Source organism: Mandrillus leucophaeus, unplaced genomic scaffold (genome assembly GCF_000951045.1).
Source record: "Mandrillus leucophaeus isolate KB7577 unplaced genomic scaffold, Mleu.le_1.0 Scaffold639, whole genome shotgun sequence".
Taxonomy (NCBI): domain Eukaryota; kingdom Metazoa; phylum Chordata; class Mammalia; order Primates; family Cercopithecidae; genus Mandrillus; species Mandrillus leucophaeus.
The window spans coordinates 503550-531210 of record NW_012106908.1 but is presented as its reverse complement, the minus strand read 5'-3'; the positions used below and the strand labels follow the sequence as shown (position 1 = coordinate 531210).

General features: G+C 40.3%; 1 protein-coding gene across 1 annotated transcript; it reads right to left on the bottom strand.

Annotated features, from left to right (window-relative positions):
• On the bottom strand, positions 1–27661 carry BNC1 (basonuclin 1). The gene is made up of 5 exons (XM_012000662.1): positions 27411–27661; positions 12242–12341; positions 10960–11195; positions 7047–8911; positions 1–2212 (listed from the first exon to the last, which is right to left on the bottom strand). The coding sequence occupies exons 1-5, from the start codon at positions 27486–27488 to the stop codon at positions 1528–1530; spliced, it is 2964 nt and encodes a 987-aa protein (XP_011856052.1). The 5' UTR covers positions 27489–27661; the 3' UTR covers positions 1–1527.

Genomic DNA, 27661 nt, shown 5'->3' with positions numbered 1-27661 from the left:
GGTGTGTCATATATTTTTATTAAATCATAGAAACATTTGTATACAAATTTTTTCACTTTGGGAAAACTGGAATATTAAACAGCTGGGTAACAAAACAGTTGAAAGATACATCTCACTTTAAATAGAAACAAGTTTTAAGTTGTCACATTTATTAAAACAAAAAAAGTTGAAATAATTGGTAACAGGTTGTTGACTTTTTTTAAACCTTTAGACCACAGAAATAATATGTCTTATAAGCCTCAACTTTAAGAATGTTTTTTATTACTTACATCAACCACGAATTTAAAAGATAGTTAACTTGAATTCTGAATACAAAATCAACGTCCTTGTAACTACACAGGCTTTTAGAATACTGTAAATGCTGAATTTCAGGAGATGGTTTCATTCCACAGGACTGATTAAACTTCCTTTCTACAATGGAAAATGTATATAACAGTGTGGAATATATTTCAGAATAAGTTAAATATTAAGACATACAATATGGCAATAATGTCCTACTTTTTTTCCTACCAAGTAAATTCAAAAGTTCATCCTAATCTTAAACATTTATAAAAGGGTGAAGACTGAGGGATCCAGTGATATGGAAAATACACAACAACCATCAGAACCACATTATCTATGGCAGAATACGTACAAATGTTCCTGCCAAAATCATGCTTGCATTCATTCCACAGGTGACCAAAAATAACAGACTTTGAAGTTCACCAAATGAAAATGAGCGGTGATTTTGACATTTAGGTCATCACTTGTTCTGCTTCTGAGCAGAGATCCAGAGGTGACACAGTGCAATATCTGCACTCACACCAAACACCACATAAGCACAAATTAAATATTATCAAAATATTTTTAAATTAAAGACCATTATTTGAGTGCATGAGATATTTTCCCCTTAGCTTCTTGAATGCATGTTACAGAACAAGAATTAACAAGGAACATGTTAGAGGCCAACCCAATCCTCTGAGAACTCCCTGGGGTAACATATGAGACCTTTGGCGCAGGGCTGAGGGGAGGGACAATTATCCACTCCAAATACAGGGATGGTCTCAAAAAGTCAGTCTTTCAAACTCAGGTCTGGATTTCAAACTAATTGAAGAAGGAACTGAAAATGCTATCTTTGGGACTGGTGAGTCTTCCTCCCCAGGACACTTCTTATCCAAGACCCTTAACACTGCAAGCCTCATTTAAAGCCACCCCCAGGTCCTGGGCCCACTGGTATCAATATGCAGACCTGGATCTGTCCCAGGGAACATGTAAACAAATCTGGGAAAAACTGCATTTCTGCAAGTTTTCCTTGTATCATCAGTGAAAGACCTCTTGGACTAAGAAAAATGATAGGAAGGGGTGCCCCAGTGTCATCTTCCCACAAGGTTTGTCTTTTGCTCATTCTGCTGTGGAAAACTATAAAGTCAAATCAAATAATTTTGCCTGACTCACCCCAAATGATATTGAAGAGAAACATTTCTATGGACTACCTTATTCCTGAATTATGAAAAAAGCTTATCTGAGCATACTTAGTTTGCCATCTTGTTACTGGAGGTGACTTGGAGATGAGGCCAGGCTTTTGTGCAGGTTGGGATTCTGGCTGTGTCTGTTTCGACTGCGAACAGACGAAAACATGGTGTTGCAGCCTGGTACTTTGCATTTGTGGAGCTGCCGGAGGTGCACAGTTTTGTAGTGGGCCCTAAAGGTCCCTTTGTTACTGTAGGTCTTTTGGCAGAGATGACAGGTTATGGGCAACCCAGAAGGCAAGCTAGCAAGGCTCTGGTCAGCCTTCTCCATCAGGACACAGATGGGGTACTCATCTTCCCCAGGGACAAGGCTTGACCCTTCACAGTTCCCATCACTGTCCTCCATAAGCACAGTGCCTTCCTCACTCACCCCGTCGGAGTCCCAGGAAGAATGGCTGCTACTCTCTGACTTCATGCTTGAGGTAGTGCTCAAATCCAGGATGGTGCCCTCGCTCAAGGGGCCAGAGTTGTAGCTCTCCAGGTTGGCATTGTGGACTTGGGTTATTGGGTAAACCAGACTGCCCATTCGACTGGCTCCTTTGAAGATGACAGATGTCTGGGAGGCTTGCTGTGTAAAAGCCACATCCTGATAGGCTTCCTTAGCCACATCTTTCAGAAGGTAAGCTGTACGGAAATGATCTTCACTGCTCTCCAATGTTTCTTGGCTCAATGCTTTTTGGTGGAGGTTTAGGTTTGAGCTGTGTCTACAAGAGTGAAAAGATGGTTAGTAATGGGTTGGGTTGTTTTAGAAACAGCCATCATTCTGAGTGGAGAGACTTGGTAGATACCAGGAAAAACGTGTGGTGTGGGAGCACCGATGATAAGGGGGTAGGCCCCCATGGGATGTAACACCTGTCTAGTGGATACGGGCCCACTGTTGTTCACTGCTTATCAGAAGTTAGTGTTCACCAAGAAAGTCGACATTCTGGAAACTGAGAATATGTAGTCCTGATTTCCACTATCTGTTTGATATACTTTCTGTACCTTATGTACTTTCTATACATGAGCTCACTGTTTCAGAGCTGCTGGTTTGACATACCCCTTCTTCCAGGAAGCTTTCCTTAACTTCTCATGGTGCCCTCCCATGTGCCCACAGCAGCACTTCTCTCATTGTAGAAGTCATCACATTCAAGTGTAATTGCCTGTTTCTGGTCTGTCTCCCAGAATGGCTAGACTACATCAACTAGATCAGTTTAACAGGGACACTGGAACCAGGAGATCCCAGGAGAAAACTGGTCACAAACTATAAGGAACTAAGAAGAGGACTTTATTTCAATGAAATCAGGAAATATTACCTTCTGGGGCTGCACTGTCCAATGATAGCCACTAGCCATATATGGATACTGAACACCTGAAAAATGGCTAGTACCGTATGTTGAAAGGATATTTTGAATATACTGAAGTTAAATGTTATTAAATTTTATTGCATCTGGTTTTTTACTTTTTTACTGTGGCTATTAGAATATTTAAAATTTCACATGAAGCTTGCATCGTATTTCTATTGGATAGCACTCGTCTAGAGCACTGACATACACTTCATCCCAAAAGTTCTACAAGTGTGGGTGAGAATCCGATTGGCTATAATTGTGTGTGTATGTAGTTTAGTTCATATTTGTAATGTTTCACTATCCTATACCAGACAGAAGTTTTGCAAATGCAGCAGAATAAGCATACCACCAATCTTCTACCCAATGATTACTCTCGAAGGACAGATAATGAGTATCCATTATGACACATACCTTTTAGTCATGTTATCATTTGGAAGTAACTTGTAAATCAATGTTGGTCTTCCTCAGAAATCCTCTGCTAACTTTTGACAAGCAAAAACAGTCCTTACCAAGGGGGTTACAATCTTAAAGGTGATGAGAGAATTATTCCAAATAGAGAAAATACTCCCCCAATACATATCAGAATTTATGGCAGAATCAAGTTGGGAAAACACCTTCACCAAAATAACTAAGAATTGAACTTTCTAAATCCCCGAAGACATGTGTGTGGGAAGCTTTATAAAATGTACAAAATCTACTGTTCAACTTCCATCTTCTATTCCCTTACACATATTTTCTGGACTTAATCAGAATTATACTCCCAGATCACCCACTTTGCAAGCAGCCCTTCTTAACTCCAACTCTGCCCTGTGATTATGTCAGCATTCTGGGTTGAAGAGGCTGGTACGTGTCGGCAGAAAACCAGACACTGGGTTGATATACAGGTTCCAGTAAATACAAGTGGTGAAAAAGGAAGACAATCACTTTTATTGGAACCTTGTAAAGAAAGGTCCCTACCGGAACAAAGCAAACCTCTGGGCCTCATACTCAACTCCTGAGTATTCCATGCACACTAATGGCTAACTTGTGGGCTCTCTCACTCCTCTCAAGCCTTAGTGGGTTAGATACATTTCCTGAGGTGCCATGTCCCCTGAGACGAGTAACTACAACAACTGTAAAAACCCTCTGGATCATGTACCAGGCTTTGGTTTCTAGGACTCTGCTAATCCTGTACTCACTGCCCATGTCTCCATCTCTTCCCTTCAACCCTACAACCTCTACATCTCTCCTCCAACTCTTCCTCTTGGCTTCTATTTTGATTAGTTCAGACCAGTGATTCTCAAAATGTGTTCTGAGCACCCCTAGTGATCCTGAGGTCTTTTCGGGGGGTTCCTGAAGTCAGAGTTTCATAATACTAAGATATTATTTGCCGTTTTCACCTTGTCTCATGAGTGCACAGTGGAGTTTTTCAGAGGCTACGTGACATGATTTTGCAACAGAACATATGCAGAAGCAGATATGAGAATCTAGCTGTCTTCTATGAAGTCAGACATCAATGAGATTTACAAAAATGTAAAACGAAGTCACTCATCTCACTAAATTTTTGCTTTGGAAAATGTAGTTTTTTTTATAAACATGTTAATATATAAAGTTTTACAATTAAAAAATTTTTAATTTCTAATATGATAAATTTTGATAGATATAACCCAAATAAAGAAAAGCTCTTGAGTAACCTTAGGTTTTAAGTATTTGTAAAGGCGTTATAAGACCAAAACGTTTTAGTTACTGGTGTAGACATATCCCTTCTTCCAGGAAGCTTTCCTTAACTTCTCAAGGTGCCCTCCCATGTGCCCACAACAGCCTACATTTCCTTCACTCACTGCAGAAGTAATCACATTCAACTGTAATTACCTGTTTCTGGTCTGTCTCCTCCACTACAGAAGGCCTCTGTGGGCAGGGATTATGTCCCCAACACCTAACATAGACATTTCTTAATATTCACTGGGTAAATAGGCATCCAGGGTGCTGTCCCAGTCCCTTCCTGATGGGTCTTGGTAACTGTTGCTGGCAGTAGCAGTGGCTCAAAGAGAACTTAGGTGTCCCTACAGGAATGTGGTTCTCAATCTCTGACTGAGAGAAATGGTGTTAGGTCTAGACCTGCCCACAAAGTCAAATTTAAAATACTGTAACTTAAATCATAGATTCTAGGTAAAATGCATTTCAAGCTCTAGACTAATTCGTGGTTTTAATTTATAATGCAAGATGCTTTCCTGTTGTGGTGGGGGAAGGCTTGGATCTATTAGTACAAATAGGTCAGAACATAAGGAAATATTAAATCTATGAAAAAATAAGTATCAAATGAAAAAGTATCTTGAATCCAATATGCCTTCTAATTTAGTAGATATTGTAGGATAGAACAGTATCGTAAATATCAAAGATAATATGACCAACATGATTGTCTCTTTATAACAACAGCTTATTCACGAACAAACACTCCTCCTCTTGGAGGCTGAAGGAGAAGGACTGGTTCACTAATTAGGGTACCTTGGTGGTTTGGTTCAACATCCTATCAGTAGAAACACTGATTTAATATAAACATTTAACTAATATCTCCTGTGCTCTATCCTCTTTGCTAAAGACAATGAGTATGTTCTTATGAGCCCTGTCCAGGAATGTGTGTGGGAGTCTGTACATTTTCACCCTCTTAACAAATTAGGCATTACAACTTGGACCAAGTGGTGGTGCTGAACTGCTTCAAGTCAAGCTTGTTTCTGCAAATGTAGCATTTTAATATTCAGTGTACCATTTAGCATTTATCATATTCCATTTCATCGATAGGCAGCTGATCTTTTCCATAAGCCTCCTGGGGCCATCTTTTGGTATGCTTGCTCTTCCAATTTATAGGCTGGGGAGGAAGGTGACCTGAAGAGTGGTTAAGTGACTCAAGTTCATGAAGAAAAGCACAAGCAAGACAGTAACACCAGTGCTATCCCCACAGTGATGAGATACGCTCTATACCGGGGGTCTTTGTAAACAGTTTGCCTCTATGTGTGTCATGAAAACTCAGGATCTTTCAACCAGAAATCACAGTCCCTGAAACAACCTGCCAACTACCTTTATTCTTTTATCTTAATAATTAAAAAACTTTCGATCAAGCAGTGATTCTTCCTTTCAAATGTAGCTCGGTAACTAGAAATAAAGGAAAATATTTTATTCTATGGATTTCATATTATCAAATGAAAATGAGTCAAGTTTTGGGACGCTATCGTGGTAATTTAAAAAGCTCCCTTCTCACTCTTATTCAAGTAGTTATTTACGCTTTACTCAACCTGCTAATGTGACAACTAGTTCATGATTTTTTTCTTTTTTTTCTTGTTTGAGATGCAGTCTCGCTCTATCACTAGGCTGGAGTGCAGTGGCGCGATCTCAGCTCACTGCAATCTCCGCCTCTTGGGTTCAAGTGATTCTCCTGCCTCAGCCTCCCAGTGGCTGGAACATGACTACAGGAACACACCACCACACCCAGCTAATTTTTGTATTTTTTAGTAGAGATGGGGTTTCACCATGTTGGCCAGGATGGTCTCGATCTCTTGACCTCGTGATCTGCCTGCCTTGGCCTCCTAAAGTGCTGGGATTATAGGCATGAGCCACTGCGCCCGGCCGTAGTTCACGATTTCTTATCCCACACCCTTGGGGCCGGATGTGTTTCTGAGTTCAGAATTTCTCAGACTTCAGACAGGCAGAATGATGCATATAATGAAACACTGTTAATGCCTTATAATAAATCCATTACTATCTGTACTATATATATATATATATATATATATAAATCCACACAAAAGGAGATTAAAGAAGATTACAAATAACTTCACATCACTCCAGGTCAGGTTTTGCAGCCAAATTAGGTTAGGTTTTTGGAAGTCAAAATTCATGTATGTTGAAATATGAAAATTCATAGAACAGTTTATCAAACTGTAGCCCCCAGAATAGTAACACCAGCATCATCTGGGAACTTGTATTCATGAATGTTGAAATATGAAAATTCATACAACACTGTTTCTCAAACTGTGGCCCCCAGAATAGTAACATCAGCATCACCTGGGGACTTGTTAAAAATGCCAACTCTCAGGCCTCACCCTAGACCTAATGAAGTGGAAATTCTAGGGTGGGGCCCATAAGTCTGTTTTAACAATTCTCCAGGTGATTCTGATGCATGTTAAACTTTAAGAGCCACTGCCTTAGAAAACATGATTGCCTACAGATGCCTTACCTGTCTCTGCTCCTGCGGGAGGGAAAGGTAGCATTACAGCCTTCCACTGTGCATGTGTGCATTTCTTTGACATGCATATTCTTATGATGCATTTTCACACTGCAAGCATTTTTAAAGGTCTTCTTGCAGATGTCACACTGGAAGCGATTTTCTTCTATCTGCCTTGCTAATGCATGTTGACCCATGTGCTCCAGTTCTTTAGAATCTTCAAGACAAGGAAAAGCCATTCCCCTGTTGGACAAAGCACTGAAGAGTCCCCCAGTCAGCAGGCGCTGCTGCAGTTCCATGTAGTCAGGAAAAGGAACTTGGGGCTCCATCCCAGGTGTGAAGTAGTGTTCATGGCCACCATCCTCGACCTCCCTTGGCACCATGATCAACGCTGGTGTCTGCTCAGTCTCCCTCTCTGAATTGTGTGTGGCCTGCTCAGGGGTTCGGCTGATGGCTCCACTGGACTCAATCACTGATTCACGATGGCAGGGCCTCTCTCCTTCAGGGAGAGGCTTCCCTAAGCTTCCTGACTGTACGTGCTGCTCCTCAGATACTCTGTGTGACTGAGGACTGCAGGCCTCCTGCTCATCTTCACTGACCACCTGTAGGGGCATGTCTTCATCTGAGCTGAGGTTATGTCTTTTCTCATTAGCTATTTCCACAGCTTCTTTCTCTATTTTGATAGGCATACTGGACTTCCTGGATTTCTTCTTGGGAAGGGCATCAAATGGCATTTCATTTGAAACGAGCTGTTCTGGGATTGAAGAGGACAACAGCGGGAGGGAAGGCAGTATCCCAGGCGTGTTTGCTACCTCGGCAGGTGTGGCTGGACTGCGGTAGAAAGGAAGGACTGGCTGGACTGTCTTTAGGTTGGGAAAAAGCACACCATTTTGCCCAATGTTTGGGTAGGCTGGTTGGCCTTTGGAATCCTCTCCTGAACCAGGGTAGCTGGGAGGAGGCCTACAGTCTGGGGACGTCACTGTGAAACCTGGGCACTTGTAGTTCTCAGAGCTGGCCAGGTTCAGGCTGTTCCTGAGGTCTTTGTCCCGGTTATTTCTGTTCATTGGCATGTGCAGCCGAGGGTTAGGGTTGGCGCTATGGCGATTCCGGCTCCTTAGGGAGCTGAACACCATGTTACACCCTTCGATGGTGCACTTATGCTTGATCTTCAGGTGGACGGCATTGTAGTGGATTTTGAGGGTGCCTTTGTCATAGAACGTCTTCTCACATGCGGTGCAGAACACTCGGCCCTTCTTTGTACCAAGGCTATTCCTCTCAGGCTTCACTTTGGCCTCAGGGGATAACTGTGTCCTTTCAAACTTAGTGACAATGTTATATGATCTGGAGTCACTTAAATGGGTGCTGTCTTCTTTTTTAGTAATAGCATCTGGACAGTTTAAACACTGATCTTTTTCAACCTGAAATGGTGTGGAACTGGAAGTTAAGAAGCTGCTGTTAGGGAAGGGCCCATGGACTTCCTGTCTGGGGTCCTGACTTTGGTCATGACCCTGCTCCAACATATATTGTTCGGGCAGTGACCCTATCAGTGCAGGAGGCAGAGGGTTGAAGAACTGGAAAGGCAGCATGAAAGTCATGTTGCTTATGAGGTTCTCAAAGGGGTGTATACTGCTGGGGTTTCCTTTGTCCACAGGAGTGGGGAGGCTAGAATTCCTGTGGCTGCAGCTCTCAATGAAAGCCCTGATATCTACGTTTGCTGTGGAAGGTGGTATGATAATGGATTGCTCTTCTTTCTCTTGAATTGCCATGAGTTCAACTATAGATTTAGTCTCTCCAAAACGAAGGAACTGCTGCAAGGTGGCCACTTCTTCCTCACTGGTCATGATGCTCCAGTGATCCAACACCTTTCCTGATGCATCCTAAACCCAAACCAGATGTTAGAAATGTGATTAATTTACAACTCTTTACCCTTTCCTCTAAAAATGTAGTCCACTAGACTATAGGATACTTTTGTGCATATAAGGAAAAGATGAACACAGGGCTTTGGGGAATTTAGTCCCTGCTTACCCTACTCTCCCAGGTCAGAAGCTTTGTGCAGACCATAAGCTTTACAAATATTAGCAGTACTCCTACAATTGGTGCAAAAGAGACAAATAAAATCACATTACTCAAGCTGAAGTCAGGGAAATGTAGTGATTATTTTTCACCTCATTTCAGACCAATTGCTTGTTTTGCATTAGATGTAATAATTTTCCCTACTAAAATTAAAATAGGTATCATTTGAACAATAGTAACTTCTTTATCTAAAGAGGATAGATGGAACAATCAGGCCGAGATACAGCTCAAGTATTCATTTGCTGCAAGTTTAATAATCTTCCTAAGCAACTAACATCAGAAAACAAATGAACTTGTATTGATCTATTGCGCACGTTCACAAAGCACAGCTGTAATTACACTGGAGTGTTGGAGATCTTTCAAACTCTAGCAAGGCCTAACTTTCCCCAAAACTACAATAAATATTTTATCACAGAACATGTATTTGATGGCCTACTGAGATTTTTCACAGTGCATGTAAGAGTTTTGAAGATGATAAAGAATGTAACATCATAAATTTTTCATGCACTAGAGGTTCAAGGTAATTGATTCCATATTTTTAATCTTAACACTAGAAAGCAAGATTATTAGGATGATTAAATATTGATCTATGTCATAACATAAGATCATAATGCTACTCTACATAAACGGTTGTTTCTAGTCTGCTGGGGGTCCTGCACTAGAGGTGAGCAAACATTTTTATAGGGAAAGATTATGGTCGTTTGAGTTAAAAAAAAGTGAGTACAAATTCTGGGTCTGCCACATACTAGTGAAATGACTTTCAGCATGATTTTGAGGCACTCTGAGCCTCTAGTTTTTTGACTGGAAAATGGGGATAATATGCCTAACGCTTAAGATTATTGGGAAAGGATCTAGGTCTATAAAATTGTTTTTAGTGTTAATTTTAATTACATGGCCTACCTTAGTAAGACTGACATCTATGCTGGTCTTGGAAATATGTTTGCCTCCAATTTCATTGAAATCTTTACCAAACTTTAACATTTTCTAGTGTAATGGCAAGAAAATACAATGCTGTAGCTGTTTCATATCTTAAAGGAATGATGCTTCATCTCAGGAAACATGTTCTTTGCTTCTAAAAACACCTTGACAGCCTCTTTGGAAATGAAACATGAAGCCTACACACTCAGCATGATCTGGGAACAGAGGTAAACTACTCTGCAAAATAAAGAGAACAGAGAGGATGAAGGGCTTGGAATGTTGGAGAAAAGAAGAGAATGTATGAAGATGCCAAAAGAAAACTGGGGTGTGGGGAGGGAAGGAAGGAAGGAGGGAAGGAGATGTGTATACACACACACACACACACACACACACACACACACACACATATGTGTATATATATAGAGAGAGATTGAGAATGAGCAAATGCATACATGAACACAGAAATACCATAAAAAATAGAGCCTAGGAAGGAAGAACATCAGTGAGATGGCAGAAGGCTTTAAAGCACAGGAAGGTGTGCTATGAAATTATAAGTTGTTTGCTTTGTGATTCTGTAAGTTCCCTTTCTCAATTCCAAACTCTCAGTAAAATCTGATACAGACAGCATCTTGTGTCAGTAACTAGTTTGGGACTAATGAAAGACATGGAGGCAGCACCTGAAATGGGGCAAATGGTTTATTGTTGAAAAGGTAGTTTAGTAAAAGCCAAATCAGAGAATATGTAATGCTCCTAAAGCTTCACAGATACCTTGGACTTCCCCCAAGAACATGAGGTAGGGGCTTAGGCCATTAGAAAAGAAGTATTAAAGGGAAAGATGGTCACCAAGGGCTGTAGCATTGGGAGGTAACTGGGTTACGTCAGTTATATGGGCACAGAAAACACCGTAGGAGGACAATGGTCATGGTTACTGTACCTGCAGCACGTATCCACGGATGTAATCCTGAAGTGTCCAGTCCAAGGCATGGAGGATCTGGAGAACCTCATCTTGCTTCAACACACTGAAGAGCCGGTCCAGTAGGATTTTTAGGCGAACGGGGATGGCCTGAGTCCCATAGAGCATGAGGCTGCTAATATCAAACACCACATTGGACTGGACAATCTCCACCTGGCTTGTTGGATACATGGAGGGGATCCTGAGCTTACTTAGAGCTGAAAGATCAAATTGAGGAAATGTCATTTAGAAAAGTTCTAATTGTAAGAGAAACACTGCAAAAAAAGTAGGTTAGGACTAATTCTTGGTTATTTGTTCCACAGAAAATACATGAATATACAAATGATTAAATACCTTAATAGCTATGAAGCTTCAAATTATTTACAGGAACTTCTAAAATAAATGAACTAGCTTGGGACTTTTCTCCCTTTCTTGTGGCCTTGCTAAGGAGAGAAATAGTCACCAACAAGGAAGGAATAAGGAAAAGGGGTAAAAACTGAGGTGGCAGGTGCATAATCAAGAGGATGGATAATCAGGAAGCATAGAGTCTGGGGGTAAAGAATCTGGGTTTGGGAATCTGAGAGATCTGGGTTTGAGTATTAGTTGTGGGGCTTTATATTTGCCAGTTGTGGGGCTTGACAAATTAACTTCCTGAAGGCCACGCTGTCCAGTGTAATAGCCATCATTCACATATGGCTATTTACATTTAGATTAAATTAAAATTAAATAAAATTTAAAACTCCATTCCCCAGTTACACTAGTCGCATTTCAAGTACTCAGTAGCCACAAGTGACTACTGTAGAGTTGTCAGATTTGGCAAATAAAAAAAGATGCCCAGTTAAATCCAAATGTAAATTTGAGATAAACAATGAATGGGTGGGATATACATATACTAAAAATATTCATTGGAATATACCTAGGTTAAAATATGATCGTCGTTTATCTGAAGTTTAAATTTAACTGAGCATTCTGTATTTTATCTGGCAACCCTAGCCTAGAGGCTGTATTAGATAGAACAGAACATTTCTATCATTACAGAATGATAGCACTGAAGCACTAGTTTCTACATCTTTAGATTGAGGTTAATAAGACACTTCCCATATAGAGTAGTTAAGGTTCAAGACTCTTTGAATCTTAGCCTGTTACCTGGGACATGCTAGTAACTTACTAGTTTACTAGTTAGTTGTCATTCTTAAGATATGAAATCAGTTCCTGAATAACTCTATAACACTACAGGCCAAGAGAGGGTGAAAAATAAAGTTACCGTGGGCCACCCATCCATGCTTGCACTGGTCACACTGACGGTGGTTTATTTTCCCGGGTTTGAAACTTTGGCAACTACAGTTCAGAGTACAGCTGATAGCCTGAAAAAGAGAAGAACACAGGTATGTGGAGCATATAAGTGATGCGTGAAACATTCATCGTATTTCAAACAAAACATATGCCTCCATTTGGCAGCATTTATTGAACAATATGTGTCCACCGTGTGCCAGGCCCAGAGGTGTACATTGTACTCTGGAAAGATGAGCAGCCAGCCCTGCACTTGGAGACCGTGAACACATTACACAGATATTCCACATTCAAGAATGAGCTTAAACATCAGAACTTTTTCTAAGAAAAGATTATGGTTTAGAATGAATTATCCTGCACTGTTATTAAGGTCATAGAAAGGGTAAACATATTTTCACCAAATTTCTAAGTTGACCAAAGCAGCAACCCTGGAAAGTATACAGAAGCTGTCTTGGAACAAGTAAAAGGGAGAATGACCTGAACTGAGAATAATCTACATATAAAATTTATTTTCCCCCACCCACAGATATGGTAGAAGCTGAAAATACAAATAAGATTTGAGAACATGTAATAGCTGACTATACTGAAGATGATTCCCTGACATCAGTCACTGAACTACGTGACTGTCAGAGACAAACACAGGCTGAACAAGCCTTGCATCAACGCCCCTTGCATGTTATGGTGCCATGTTTTATGTGCGGGTACAGAGTGTACAAAAATGTAGAGAGGTACATGTCTAACAAAGTTCTAGTACTAAAAACAAAGCTTCGTCTGGGCGTGGTGGCTCATGCCTCTAATCCCAGCACTTTGGGAGGCCGAGGTGGGTGGATCATGAGGTCAGGAGTTCAAGGCCAGCCTGGCCAGTATGGTGAAACCCTGTCTCTACCAAAAATACAAAACTTAGCCGGGCGTGGTGGCGCATGCCTGTAGTCCCAGCTACTCGGGAGGCTGAGGCAGAAGAATCACTTAAACCCAGGAGGCCGAGGTTGCAGTGAGTGAGATCATGCCACTGCACTCTGGCCTGGGCGACAGAGCGAGACTCCCTCTCAAAACAACAACAACAACAACAACAACAACACCCACAAAGCTTCACATACATTTTTAAGATGAACTCCTCAAAGGAGATACAGTCTTGAAGAATATAATCTATTATTAAACAGAAAAAGCCCTCGAAGCAGCTTTGTCAGTGAGGTTTCTGGGAAGACCTGCTGGGTAGAATTTGTATGATTCACGAGAGTCTTGAAACTGGGAAGTGTGTGTGTGTGTGTGTGTGTGTGTGTGTGTGTGCGCGCGCGCAAGAGCATCTGGAGGAGGGATAAAAAAGCCTTACAATTAAGGGTTTAAACCTCTAATCTGCCAATCAACGGACTATGTGGCCTGCATTGGGGAGAGGGAAGGGAGAATCTAGCTGAAGACTTGGGAAATTCATTTTAAGGAGTATATGATCAGTCTGCACTTAAAAATTGGTTGCTGGTGGGATTGTAAAATGGTACAGCCACTTTGGAAAACATTCTGGCAGTTCCTCAAAAAGTTAAACATAGAGTTACTATATGACCCAGAAATTCACTCCTAGGTATATACCCAAAATAACCAAAAACATATGTCCACAAAAACTTGTATATGAATGTTCATAGCAGCATTATTCACAATAGCCAAAAAGTAGAAACAACCCCAACATCCATCAACTGATGAACAGATAAACAAAATGTGATATATCCACTCACAATTGGGTACTATTGAACAATAAAAAGTAATGAAATACTAATACACGGTGCAACATGGATGAACTTTGAAAATATATGTGCTAAGTGAGAGAAGTCAGGCACCAAAGTCATGGATTGTATGATTCCATTTACATGAAATGTCAAGAACAGTCCAATTGATAAAGGCAGAAACCAGATTAGTAGTTACCTGGGGCTGTGGAGAGTGGGGTATGGATAACAAGTGACTGCTAGTGGGTAGTAGGAGAGAGTGTGTTCTTGTTTGGTTTGTTTCCATCTTTGAGAAAAACAGCTTTATTGAGATACAATTCACACATATATAACTCACCTGTTAAAAGTGTACAATTCAACGATTTTTAGCATATTAACAGAATTATACAACCATCATCACAATCTAATTTGGAACATTTTCATCTTCCCCAAAAGGAACATGTACAAGAATATGGTAGACACATGTTTTCATTTCTCTTGGGTATAGTCCTAAGAAGAGAACTACTGGATTGCACAGTAACTCTTGTTTAACTTTTTAACAAACTGCCAAACTTTTCCAAAGCAGCTGTATCATTTTACATTCTCACCAGCAACATATGAGGGTTCCAATTTCTCCACATCCTCAACACTTGTTATTGTCTGTCTTTTTGATTAGAGCCATCCTAGTGACTGTGGGTGGGATCTCATTATGGTTTTGATTTGCATTCCCCTGATGGCGAATGGTGCTCAGCATCTTTTCATGTGTTTATTGTCCATTTGTATGACTTCCCTGGAGACATGTCTCTTCAGATCTTTTGCCTATTTTTAAATTGGGTTGTTTGCCTTTTTCATATTGAGTTATACAAGACCTTTATATATTTTAGATACACGTGCATTACCAGATACATGATTTGCATACACTTTCTCCCATCCTTGGGTTATCTTCGCTTTCTCGATAGTATCCCTTGAAGCACAGAAGTTTCAAATTTTGACCTCGGTTTCTTTTTGAAGTGATGAAAATGTTCTAAAATTAGATAGTACTGATAGCTGCACAACTCTGTGAATATACTAAAAGCCACTTGACTGTACAATCTATAAGTTAATTTTATGGTATGTCAATTACATCTCAATAAAAATGTTATTAAAACACAGACCGGGCGCAGTGGCTCATGCCTATAATCCTAGCATTCTGGGAGGCCGAGGTGGGAGGATCACCTGAGGTCAGGAGTTCAAGACCAGCCTGGCCAACATTGTGAAACTCTGTCTCTACCAAAAATACAACAATTAGCCAGGTGTGTTGGCATGCATCTGTAGGCCCAGCTACTCAGGAGGCTGAGGCAGGAAAATCACTTGAACCTGGGAGGTAGGGGTTGCAGCCTGGGAAACAGAGCAAGACTCTGCCTCAAAAAACAACACAAAAAAATGAGTGACCCTGCTTAAACACAGGTTAAATTTTTCATGATTTGATTGTCTTCTACCATTTATTTTGGACTAGAACGGGTTTGAACACAGCTGCAGCTAGGCATTTTCAGGGGACGTGGAATAGGGCTGTTCATAACTGAGGTGTACAGTAAATAGCAACAGCATTATCTAATCCATTCAAGAGGCTACCAAAAAACAGGAGATGTGGGAGAAAAGGTTTTGCTCTTGTAAACTGTACAGTATAATAAAAAGAACTCCATGTGATTACACTGTCTCACTTTAATAATGCATGCATTCTCGAGGGTGATGCTATCATCCCCAAATGAATAAAAATTGGTCTTGGGGGGTGAAAGAATTACTCTATGTATAAATACAGATGTACATACATACACAAACCTATATCGCAATGGTGTGATACTAAAATTTCATTGGAGAGGCACAATTAAGAAACAATGTCTAAAATCTCCTTAGGTGTGGAGGTTAATGGAAAAAAAATCAAGAAACACTGTTCTAATGACAGAAATTATTTTACTTTTTGGTTACAGAGTTTCTACTTGTATATACATATACAAATGTATTAAATACATGAACAGTTTACATCTATATAAGTATACCTATATACATAATTATATAGTTACCTTGAATGTAAGTTAAAGGATAAAAGTGAGTGATGGTTGAATTTACATTACACATTGTCAAAACAAAATTCTAAAAGGCACCATTAACTTAGTTTGTAGTACACCTAAAATGTTGTCCAGCATCTCAAATTTGGCTGCAACCCTCTGAACATCAGCTCACGGATGAACGAACTATTGCTACATTCCCAATAGCACTAGTATTAAACCTGTGAAATATTTTGCAATCTTGATTCTATAAATATCATTTTACAGAAAATTTTTAAAAGGGAGAAAGGTTCTTATTTTGGATTATACCCCTCAAAATGCCATTCCTTTTGTTAAAATTTTTATTTATTTATTTATTTATTTATTTATTTATTTAGAGACAGAGTCTCACTCTATTGCCCAGGCTGGAGTGAAGTGGCACAATCTCGGCTCACTGCAACCTCTGCCTCCCAGGTTCAAGTGATTCTTGTGCCTCAGCCTCCTGAGTAGTTGGTATTACAGGCATGCACCACCACATCTGGCTTTTTTTTTTTTTTTTTTGTATTTTTTAGTAGAGACAGGTTTCGCCATGTTGGCCAGGCTGGTCTCTAACTCCTGACCTTAGATGATCCACCTGCCTCGGCCTCCCAAAGTGCTGCAATTATAGGTGTGAGCCAGTGCACCAGACCCCATTCACTCTTTAAAAACAAGATGCTGGAACTGTATGAGTAAATTCACATTTGCTTATTTGGAAAAATAAAACCTGCTTTAACCAGAAGTAGAGATGTCCTTAAGCACATGCTTCCTCTACTCCCTGAAGACTCTGCTCAAAAGGCTCATGCAACCCAGGAAGCTAGGTGACTATCTGAGGTTCAGCACAGCAAAACCACAAAGGGAACAATTCCAAGCACATTTCATAGATCAATACTGAAACTTATATTTTGCATCTCTTGTCACCTAGGTCAGGTTTTCTCAACTTTGGCACTACTGACATTTTGGCTGGATAATGCTTTGTGGTGGGGAGGGGGCTATTCTGTGCAATGTATGACGTCTGGTCAGCATCCCTGACTGCTACAAACTACATGCCAGTTACACCCTACCCTCCAGTTGTGACCACCAAAAATGTCTCCAGACACTGCCAAATGCCCCTGGGGGGGCCTATACCACCCTCATGGGCATTTGGGGCCTACAGTTTTAGTTTGGGGACAATTTTAGCTTTCATTTCAGGACAATTTTAAATAATTTTGTCTATAATTCAATGAATGAATGCAGCTTTATGAGAAATATTATTGTGGTTCTCCATGAACCCATTTGAATAAGGCTTAACAAAGCTCATTAAACATCTATGGAAATAAATCTCAGAGGAATTATTTATGAACTAAAAAAGCTAATTATAGTGTCTAAGAAAACTTCCAATATCAAGGCCCTTGGGTTTTTCCACCCATCTTAGAACTCCACAACATAGTAAAATTACAGCACCATTATCTAAAGATAAATGAAAACTTCTAAAATGAAATTAAACGAAAATATTCTAATTACAGGACAAAAAGCACTCATGTAAATCAAAACGGAAAACTCTTAAATGTATATCCTTTGGAATCCATTCTAGTTCCATTCTTCAGAAACATAAAGCAGAAGTTTACAACATTCTGAACTCATCAAGACATGATTATTGCTTTTTAACACACTCATCTTAATCAGACTATTTCAGAATTGTTATGTCATTTTTGTGCTACAAATCAACATTCAAAATCCTGGCTTGCTTTTTTGTAACTATCATTTTCTCATTCATCTAAAAACTACTGACACACCTAGTATGTGATGGAAGATTGGGTTTTGCAGTCTTGGGACAGAAAGTTATGACCTAGTTTTTAGGCAGGCTCCTGGACCCACTTTGTCTCTCAGACACCCTGTTCTACCTTTGGCTTGAGGAGATGCTACCACAGGCCTCTTGTCAGGAGATGCTGAGTTGAATTCCTGGAAGCGGTCAGGCTAGGCACATAGTTGGGTATATACACAGATACTCAGTGCTGGATAGAGTAGGCCTCTCATGGGATTTGAATTATTGAGCTCAGAATAAAAACTGTTTAGTTCAAAGCTGTTTTCATCTCTAGTATGTGCATATACTTTCATTTCACTGAAGATAAATCTAGGGGGATATTCCTGGGGGAGTAACTGGTAAGGGGAAGAGGGAATTTTGGGGTTCCCAGGTTCACAGCACTGGCCCTTTGAGGGGAATCATTTGTGTTAATTAAAATCAAATAAAATGGCTGGGCACAGTGGCTCACATCTGTAATCCCAGCACTTTGGGAGGCCAAGGCGGACAGACCACAAGGTCAGGAGATCGAGATCATCCTGGCTAACACGGTGAAACCCCAAAAAATTAGCCAGGCATAATGGCAGACACCTGTAGTCCCAACTACTGGGAATGCCGAGGCAGGAGAATGGCATGAACCCAGGAGGCGGAGCTTGCAGTGAGCTGAGATTGCGCAACTGCACTCCAGCCTGGGTGACAGAGCAAGACTCCGTCTCAAAATAAATAAATAAATAAAATGTAAAATTCGGTTCCTTGGTCACACCAGCCACATTTCAGGTGCATAGGAGCAACGTGTAGGTAGTGGCTACTCTATTGGACAGTGGAGATATACAACATTTCCATCATCACAGAAAGCTCTATTGGACAAGGCTGAGTCCAATGGTTAGCCAACCTTCCAGCATCTGCTTTTTGACATGGTAAAGTTCATGTTTAACATGTAATCTATTTTAAACCTCACTACAGTGCTGTGAGGAGAGAATTATTCTCAGAAACTTAAATTTATGGAAGATTTGTAACATGCCCAGGGTCACACAGTTGGTGAGCCTTATTGAGCATTTATTTATTACATGTGAGACACACTGTACTAATCAGTGTACATGTATCATTTCATTTCTTTCTCACAACTACCCAGGGAGGTTAGGTATTACTATCCCCATTTTATAGATGAGGAAGGTGAAGAACTTAGAGGCTACTGGGATGGTCTCTAATTTGGATACCAGGGGAGGATTACACCTTGAAATATCAGTATTTGGTGCTAACTACAGTTATATTTATGGTTTCACTTAATTCCTGCAACCACTTTCAGAGTTAGGTATTATCATACACATTCTGCAGATGAGGACATTAAAAGTTCCACACAGTAAAGAAATTTCATTCATTGAGTAAGTATTTACTGTTCATTTATGAGCCAGGCATTGTTCTAAATTCTAGAGACTAAAATGTTGAACAAAACTGGTAAGGTCCCTACCTTCAAGGAGCTTATATTCTAGAGGGAAGAGACAAGAAATGAACAACAAACAATATCATTTCAGAGTAAAGCAAGTGTTATGAAAGAACTAAGAAGACGCTGGGCACAGTGGCTCACGCCTGTAATCTCAGCACTTTGGGAGGCTGAGGCAGGTGGATCAACTGAAGTCAGGGGTTCAGGACCAGATTGGCCAACATGGCGAAACCCCATCTCTACTAAAAACACAAAAATTAGCCAGGCATGGTGGCGCATGCCTGTAATCCCAGCTACTTGGGAGGCTGAGGCAGGAGAATCGCTTGAACCCAGGAGGCGGAGGTTGCAGTGAGACGAGATTGTGCCACTGCACTCCAGTCTGGGTGACAGAGACTCCATCTCAAAAAATAAAAAAGAAAAAAGAACTAAGAAGAAAACTATGCTAGTGATAACTGGATGGCATGGAGGGATAGGGACAGGAGTAAGAATCTTTAAGATTGAGTCATCACCAAGAGCCTTTGAGGAGGTAACATGTGAATTGAGTCTCAAGGGATGCCAACAAGTTGGTCATGTGCAGACTGGAGAGAGAGGAAGTATTGAAGGGAGAAGGCATGGCAAGTGCAAAGGCTCTGAGGCGCAATAGAGACTGGGGTGTTCAAGGAACAGTTAAGGGGCCAATGTAGCTGGAGTGAAGTTGGTGAGGTTATTAGCAAAAAATGGGAATAAGAGAAGTGACAGAGACCACTCTGCATAGGACCTTGTGGGGCAGGTGAAGGAGTCTGGATTTTAACAGTAAGCTTTTTTTTTTTTTTTTTAAGGTATGAAATGAATATAATCTCCCTGTTAAAAAGATACCTCTGGTTGTAGGGCTGGGGAGTCTGAGCTCCTTCCCCTTTAAGGTATGAAATGAATATAATCTCCCTGTTAAAAAAGATACCTCTGGTTGCAGGGCTGGGGACCCTGAGCTCCTTCCCCTTTACCTCACTGGGCACCTTTCACTGAGAGGTAGTAAAACCTAGGATTGGCCTCAACCTATGTCTTACTTCCAGTTAAGCCATGTAAAAACTTCAGCTCCATGCCTTGGTGCCTTTGGCTATACCATGGGCTAGAAACCTGCTCATGCCTACCTCAAAGGCCTGTTAGCCATATTAAGGAGGATATACAGATGGTGAGCTGAAGCGATCAATCAAAACAGTGAAGACCCACAACAAGTAAGTTCTTCGGTCTTCTGGGCTCTGGTGGTCCGCCTCTGCACAGAGCTACCAAAAATATCTAGATAAAAGCCCCTACAAAAGGTGCTTCACAAGGAATCATTCCTGGAAGAGGCAATGAAACAACTAGAACTCCAAACCAACACCTAGCACTGAGCCTGATACTTGGTAAGCCCTCCATTGATACTATTTGAGAAAGTAAATGAATGATTGAACAAATCTATGAGAGAACTGTACTATGCTTACTGATTATTAATCTTTTTCCCCCAGTTATCTTTTTCCCCATATGCCTTAGTGAAAAGAACTTTAACTTCCAAGTCTCAGTTGGTGGTCAAGTGACTTAAGTACTGACCAATGGTATACAATACAAATTGTTGGGTGAAGTATTATAGAAAACTCCTCATAAATAGCAGCTGACTCTACTGTAAAACCTGTCTGCCTTTCCCTCTTCTTCTTTCTTCGAACAAGAACCTGATGGCAGGCGCTCAGACAGCATTTGGTGACTATGAGGCAACACCGAGGTCATGCCCTAAGAATGGCTGAGAAGAAAGGGTAGCAACTATTATTTAGGAATTCTTTTAATTTGCAGCCAAATGCAGTTCCTAGTTTACACACTGATCTTCCTGTTGACTGTGGAGAGGGCCATGTAAAAACCGTGTGGAAAATGACTCACTAGCAGAGATTACCGAAATTAAGTTTAGAGTCTGTGGTCCTCTCTTATGTGTGAGATTCTAAGGCTATGCCAGATTCTCAGTGGAAAAAATTGTAACTCTTCAACTTGAAATTAAAGAACCCAGTCTGGCAAACCACAAATCACTTTTTAAAAGCCACCAAGCTTTATAATTAAAATGCTTCAGGATTTTCTTGAGACAGGGTCTTGTTCTGTCACCCAGGCTGGAGGACAGTGATCACTGTTCACAGCAGTCTCTACTTCCCAGGCTCAAGGGATCCTCCCACTTTAGTCACCCTTCTAAACCCCACATAGGCACATGCCACCATAACCAGCTAATTTAAAAAAAAATGTTTTTCGTAGAGACGGGGGTCTCACTATGTTGCTTAGGCTGGTCTTGAACTCCTGATTCAGTTTTTTCTTTTTAATCTTTTTTTGGAGGTAGAGTCTCGCTCTGTCGCCCAGGCTGGAGTGCCGTGGTGCGATCTTGGCTCACTACAACCTCTGCCTCCTGGGTTCAAGTAATTCTCCTGCCTCAGCCTCCTGAGTAGCTGGGACTATAGGCGCATGCCACCACACCTGCCTAATTTTCTGTATTTTCAGTAGAGATGGGGTTTCAACCATGTTAGTCAAGATGGTCTCTGTCTCCTGATCTCATGATCCACCCACTTCGGCCTCCCAAAGTGCTAGGATTACAGGCGTGAGCCACCACACCTGGCCAGTTTTTTCTAAGTAGTACTTTTTAAATGTTGAATATAGATAATTGTTGCTAACATGCATATCGAAAACTGCCACTCAGGACACATAAAACAAGACATCTTTTAAAGCAGCTGGGCCACCTTTTTGGTGTCTAGGTGGAGAACCTGGCTTCACTTAGCCTGTTATGAAATTGTCATTCTTACTCTTTCTGTGGCTGCAGAGCTAGCCTTCCTGGTTTAGGAAACTGCATCATTCAAAGGTGGGAGTTAGTTCTCTAACCCACTGCTCTTTGGACTGCTCTGCCTCTGCACTTCTCACTTTCCTTATTAGAACTGGATTTTTTTTTTCTCCTTACCTTCCCATCTCTTACTTCTCACTCACTTCTTTCACTTTTTAAGTTTCCCATTGTTTTTCTTACATATGCAAACCCATAGAGGTACAACTAGGATTCTGAAAAATAGTATCACCCTTTGCCAAATAGGTAATAAGGACAACCGGGAAGAAGAGAGGGGAAACCCATCAAGTCCTTTAATGTGAGGCAGCTTATCTGCAGACGACAGTGTTGGACTTTAGCTGACCTTGAGAAACACATATGGGGCAGACACTCAACACGTCATGCCATCATCTTACATTAATAGTTTCACCAAATGATAATCATTTATTTAACAAAGTTTTTATTTGTTTCAAAAGCATCTACCATGTACTTGGTAACCATAGGGAGCTTCATGGAGATATAAAGATGAGTAACTCCCAGTGTCTGACTCTAGGAAGACTTTCATGACTGCAAGAAAAGTCACACAACTGGGTTGGTCAAAAACAGCAGAGTAGAGAATATGATTTGTCAAAAATTAGCATGAGTCATTCACTGTGTTAAAATCTAGGAATTCAAAATATATGCAAAACAAACAAAACTCATTGGCCATCTTTAGAAAATGCTAGGAAACCAACTAATATTCTGAAAACTGGTAAACAAAGGAAAAGAATCAAGTATGTATCCTTTGCTATATAACCCATATTTCAGGATAAAAAAAATCATTGATGAGACAAAGATTCTCTCTGAATGTGAATCAAATAAATGAAGAACTAGAGTATCACCATTCCACAACTCCTAATGAAAAATATGACAACCAGGCCATTTGCCTCCGGACTGAAGGATACATCCCACCACACATCTGGTGTTCCCGACAAAAAAGTTCAAACCTGAATTGGATCAAGCCTCTTACTCAACTCCAACTGAAGAACATACAGGAGATAGAGTAATGTTTAAATGATACTACAAGGAAATAATCATTGAAATTCGGACCAGGGAGCACTCTACAATGATCCAGCTTTTTCAACAAATAAATTGTAAGGAAAAAAGTAAAGTATGAACCTATATATTAAAAAAGACAATGTATGGACCTTACTTGAATCCTGATTTGAAGAAACTAACTGTAATATAAAGTTAGCAGGTAATCAAGGAAATTTGAATACTAATTGGAAATTAAATGACATTACAGTTATTGTTAATGTTTTAGGTGCTCTATGGTATACTGCTCTGGTTTTTTAAAAAAGAGCCTTTGCATTTTAGAGCTTCATATTACAATATATATGAATGAAATTATACAACGCCTAGGATTTGCTTTAAAGTAATCCAGTGTTGGTTACAATGGGGAGAATGGGTAGGAAATATAGATGAAATGAGACTGGCCCAAAGTTGGTAACTGTTGAATCCTCAAGCACATATTACCAAGTTTCATTAAGCAATTCTAATTTTGATTGTTTGAAATAATTCTAAAATAAAAAGTGAAAAAAATAAAATAAGTCAAACTCCTACTCTCCCCCAAATTAAATAGTCTGAGTGAGATAGGAGAAATGGAGAAGTCAAGGTTGTACAGGGAGGCCAGAGAGGGCTTCCTCCAGGAAGAAGGCATACTCTCATCAGTGAGTGCATGTAGGAAATACCACAAGCCTAGGTACCAAGTAAAGCTTACCATGTACATATGTGTCAGGCCAAGGAGCCTGGGCCACAGAGCACAGGTCTGTTATGGGCAGTGAGACCTACCTTGAAAGACAACATAAGGTGGGCCTGGGCTGTCCAGATGGGCAGCCAAGAGTCTCTTTATTGGGTTCATAGGACCATTAGCTTTTTAAACAATGGGGAGGCACTGTTTACCACAAGCCTGTTTGAAAGGGGATGTGGGGAGCCCGACAGCATTTGCAATATAAATACAATACTAAAGGAGAATGGACAAAATCTGACTTCTCACTGCAAGTATGAGGATGAAATAAGAAAACAAAGAAGACTGAGGGCATGGAGAAGGGTCTGGCAGAGAAAGGGCAGGTGGGAGGTAGAGCTCCTTCAAGTGACAGATACTGGGCTGAGTCTACCTGTGAGTTTAAAGTATGCATGACACATCTGTAGTGTTCTCTTGCTGCTTAGTTCAAAGACAGTGATGGGGAAAATACTGGTTCTTTTGATGTCTATGAATCAAAGTATAAACTCTGTGCCAAAATAATTTAATGTATGAGCTTTTTTTCTTAAAATTATTAGTTTTAAAAACTGAAAATATATAAAATAGCTGAAAAACATGCAAACATTACCTTAAAAGCCAAGCCAAATATTTCTTTAAAAAAATTTAAGAACTGTACAGAAATGTAAATTATATGGATATATTTTTTCCTTTATAACCTAAATTTGGGAAACCTCACAGGTAATCTTTAGAAACCCTTGGTAACAAAAAACCAAAAGATATTAATTGCATGTAAAGGGAACTTTCTGAACATAGTTGAATCAGCCTGAGGGAAAAAAAATACAGAGCAAAACACTTACATTTTAGCGTAATTTTACTTAAGTTACATGAGCAATGCAACTTCACTACTGCTGCTGATACAAAATAAAGACGAAATCGTGAACATTTCTAAGTAAAATTTTGTAAAACATTTCTTTTGGGGACTTAACGAGAACTAGGTTTTCGGAACTAAGTTTTTAAAAAGAAAAGATCAAACTTAGTTAATTATGTCATCCCGATCACTTTCTTTAAATTCAGCATGAAGTATCATGAAATGTTAAGAGCTGACAGTATAAAAATTTTACCTTCATAATGAATAATGCAAGAAACAATAAGAGAACTACAGAACAAGGACAACACTTCTGGAAGCTGATGTACAGCTAGAAAAAAAAACTGAGGTTTGAGTATTTGGTAGGATCACACAAATAATCTGTAAGAGAAGACAACCAAACTAATCTAACTATATGAAAAAAATGTTAGAACCCTGAATTAGTTTACCTAAGGCAACTATTTCCCTATGGACAGGGCTGTTTGGACCTGACCCTCACATTTTATTTCTCCATCTCTCTTTTGTTTCACATTAGTCGAATGAAATTATCATTTCCCCAAGGCAGAGTCCTCCTGTGATTTGTTAGGCTGGTTTATAATAATGAGTCCATGTGTGGACGGCAAGAGTGACAGTCTGTTTGCCTATAACTAACTATGTGAGGTTTGAGAAAGCCTCAAATTGGACCCTGGAGAAGCAAGTCTGTTCTCTGTTTATACCCACCCTCTTTGGCTAAAATAGGCATGTGTCTGTGCGGAGAAATGGTGCCACATTGGAATCCTGGAATTTCCAGAATTAGGAAAAGGACTTCAAAGAATGACAAGATATGCAGAAATAAGGTTTTCAGGTGGAAACCAGTTTAAAAGGAAAAAGAAACGCTTTCCAGATGCTTTTTTTGAGCAGAATCCAGTTATCTTTAACATCTCTCAGAGAAGTCATCAAAAATAAAGAAACAAAAACTCTGCAGAATACTTGTAATTAGGTAATTTTTAAAGAAGTACCAACTCCGTAAATCTTCATTTTAGATACCAAAAAGATGGGTGGCTCCTCGAGATTTTACCTTAGCTAGGGTATTTTCAGTTCTTTCTAAAAAGGACAGTTTCTGACAAAAGTAACCCACTCTAAATGACATCTGTAGAGAAAATTCACCCTGAGGTGAAGAACACTCCTGTAAGTAATTTACCCTGTGGAACCTTCAGGGCATCCCTTTTAATGGCCATGTCAAAATTACTTCTAAAGCCACATACAGAAGCTAAAAGACACTTCTGTCCCCCCCTCCTTAAGCTGCAGTTTAATTTTACTGACAAACTGAACTTTTAAAATGCTCCCCTGTTTATACTTATCCCTAGGCATTCATAAATGACAAATGTGTGCTTAGGGACAATTATTTTGTTACACAGGGAAACCTGTATGGCTTTTCTCTCTCATCTGTCGGGTTGGATCACCTTTCCACTCTGATGATCTTGAGGTACAGAAAGTGGGCATGGGCCTGGGATGCAGGCCTAACTGCTACATGTGGGAGACGCAGTAAAAAAATAGAATAGCCCTCTAGTAAATCTCACGCTTCCAAGGCAACTACTTCATCTTAGTCAATATTTCTAATGTGAATTATAACCACAGCAAAAAGATCACTGTTTCACATTTTGGTAGATATCAACAGCCAAAGAACAACTTTAACCACCTTCTGAAGGAGGAGAAGGTCCCTAAATCCTTACTAGTCTGAAGGGACACTATAGGTACAGATGATATTTAAATTAAATTATGCAGACGCCTGAACATAATTACAAGTTTCCAAAGTGTGAGCAGCATGTGTGCTAGGTGAAGATTTCACCACCTCATCTCAGCATTTAACTACAACAGGAACATGTTCAACCAACAGTTGACTAGAAATAGTAATAGTTTCTTGGTGAAATTAGTTAGCAAACTTACTAGATGAGAAATCAAATGATGACTCGTATCTTACTTGTTTTAACCATCTGATTATGCCAAAAAGAACAGTTATTTCTCAAAATTCATCATCACAAAAGGGGAAGCTAGCTTTTCACACCTCTTTAAAGAGCAAATCAAATCCAGTACAATTTGTAACATCTGAAGTAACGTTCTTTTATAGGATGTACAAAATTTTATTTTGACATAAACTATTTTAACAAGGTTTTAATAATGTGTATCAACGAATTTGGGAAGGGATCATTGAAAAGAGAGTCAGTGTATCTATCACTGAACAAAAGTTTCAATACATAAACAAGTATTTGCAAACTCAGGGTCGAAGACTCTTAGAATCTTATGAAGAGATCCCATAAAATCGAATAGCAAATTAAAACAATAAACAGCGAATGAAAAAAAAATCTGCCAAATGCTTTTTTTCAGTTCACTTACTGTCAAGCAGAAATCTTGTCGCTTTGATGAAAAGAATATATTTTTTTAAAAATCGTTGCTACATCTGCTCTGTGGTCCTATGCAGCAACACATGTTCTCTCTCACGCGCGCACACACACAAACACACACACGCACACTCACTCTCTCTTTCTCTCTGACAGGGATTCCCAGGACACCGGTGGGGCCTCTTTTAGACCCCTTAAGTGTTAACAGCAGAGGCCTGGCTGAGACCAGGCGTCTGGGCCGATTTAAATGCCCTGGCCTTCAGAGGGCTGCGGCGAGCACAGCCATAAAACCAGGGGACCTTACCGAACCCCCGAGCGTCTGATCCTCCCACCCGCTAAACGCACGCAACTTCACTCACACAATTAAGGCTGGGAGAAGGCATTCCACTTAACTGTCAGGCTTGGAGCGGTGGCAGCCCTGCAGCCACAAAGAGATGCCTTAAATGAGAAGAACATGTTTCTACACCGCATTTGAGAAAGTTTGGCTCGGAGCTACGCGCTGATTAATATCAGATCTCCTTCACTCGCCTCGCCACAATCTTGTCACATCTGGCTGACAAATCCTGAGGAGCTCAGGCAAAGCCAGGCGGCGGCGGGGCTCCGGGTCTGGGCGGCGGCTCCGAAGGAGCAGCGGGAGACCCCGC